This window comes from Malurus melanocephalus, unplaced genomic scaffold (assembly GCF_030028575.1).
Source record: "Malurus melanocephalus ecotype Western Australia unplaced genomic scaffold, MMel_1.1 scaffold_1116, whole genome shotgun sequence".
NCBI lineage: Eukaryota > Metazoa > Chordata > Aves > Passeriformes > Maluridae > Malurus > Malurus melanocephalus.
This window is the reverse complement of record NW_026624348.1, coordinates 75,180-75,567: the sequence shown is the minus strand read 5'-3', so window position 1 is coordinate 75,567 and position 388 is coordinate 75,180. Positions and strand designations below refer to the sequence as shown.

General features: G+C 53.0%; 1 protein-coding gene across 1 annotated transcript in view; it reads left to right on the top strand.

Moving 5' to 3' along the window:
- The window catches only part of LOC130586265 (exocyst complex component 6B-like), a gene marked incomplete at its 5' end in the record, with an annotated part of 6,013 nt that extends 5,860 nt beyond the window's left edge, over window positions 1–153 (top strand). The window contains one exon of the mRNA XM_057387019.1: window positions 40–153. Within this exon, the coding sequence (XP_057243002.1) occupies window positions 40–153 (114 nt within the window). The remainder of the gene's footprint in view (window positions 1–39) is intronic.
- Between the last annotated feature and the right edge of the window lie 235 nt (window positions 154–388).

Here is a 388-nt window from a genome sequence, read left to right as displayed (position 1 = left end):
CAATTCCCTCCCGTTTTTTGTTTTTTTTTGTATTTGCAGCAGCCCTTCCCGAAGAAATTCCCCTTCTCGGAGTTCGTGCCCAAGGTTTACGGGCAGATCAAGGAGTTCATCTACGCCTGCCTCAAATTCTCYGAGGATCTGCACCTCAGGTGAGGCAAATTCCACACATTGGGATCATCCCGACCCTCTGGATTTGGGATCGGGGTCCTGCAGGGAAAATCCCGGTGTTTTTTGGCCCTGGACAGTGGGATCGGGGCTGACTTTGGCTGCTCCTGTAGGGAAAATCCCGGCGTTTTTTGGGGTGGAAGGAGCTTTTAGGATCTCCTCATCCCACCCCATCCCAGGTTCACCTTACACTGCTCTCCCCAGCCTGGTTTTGGACACTTCC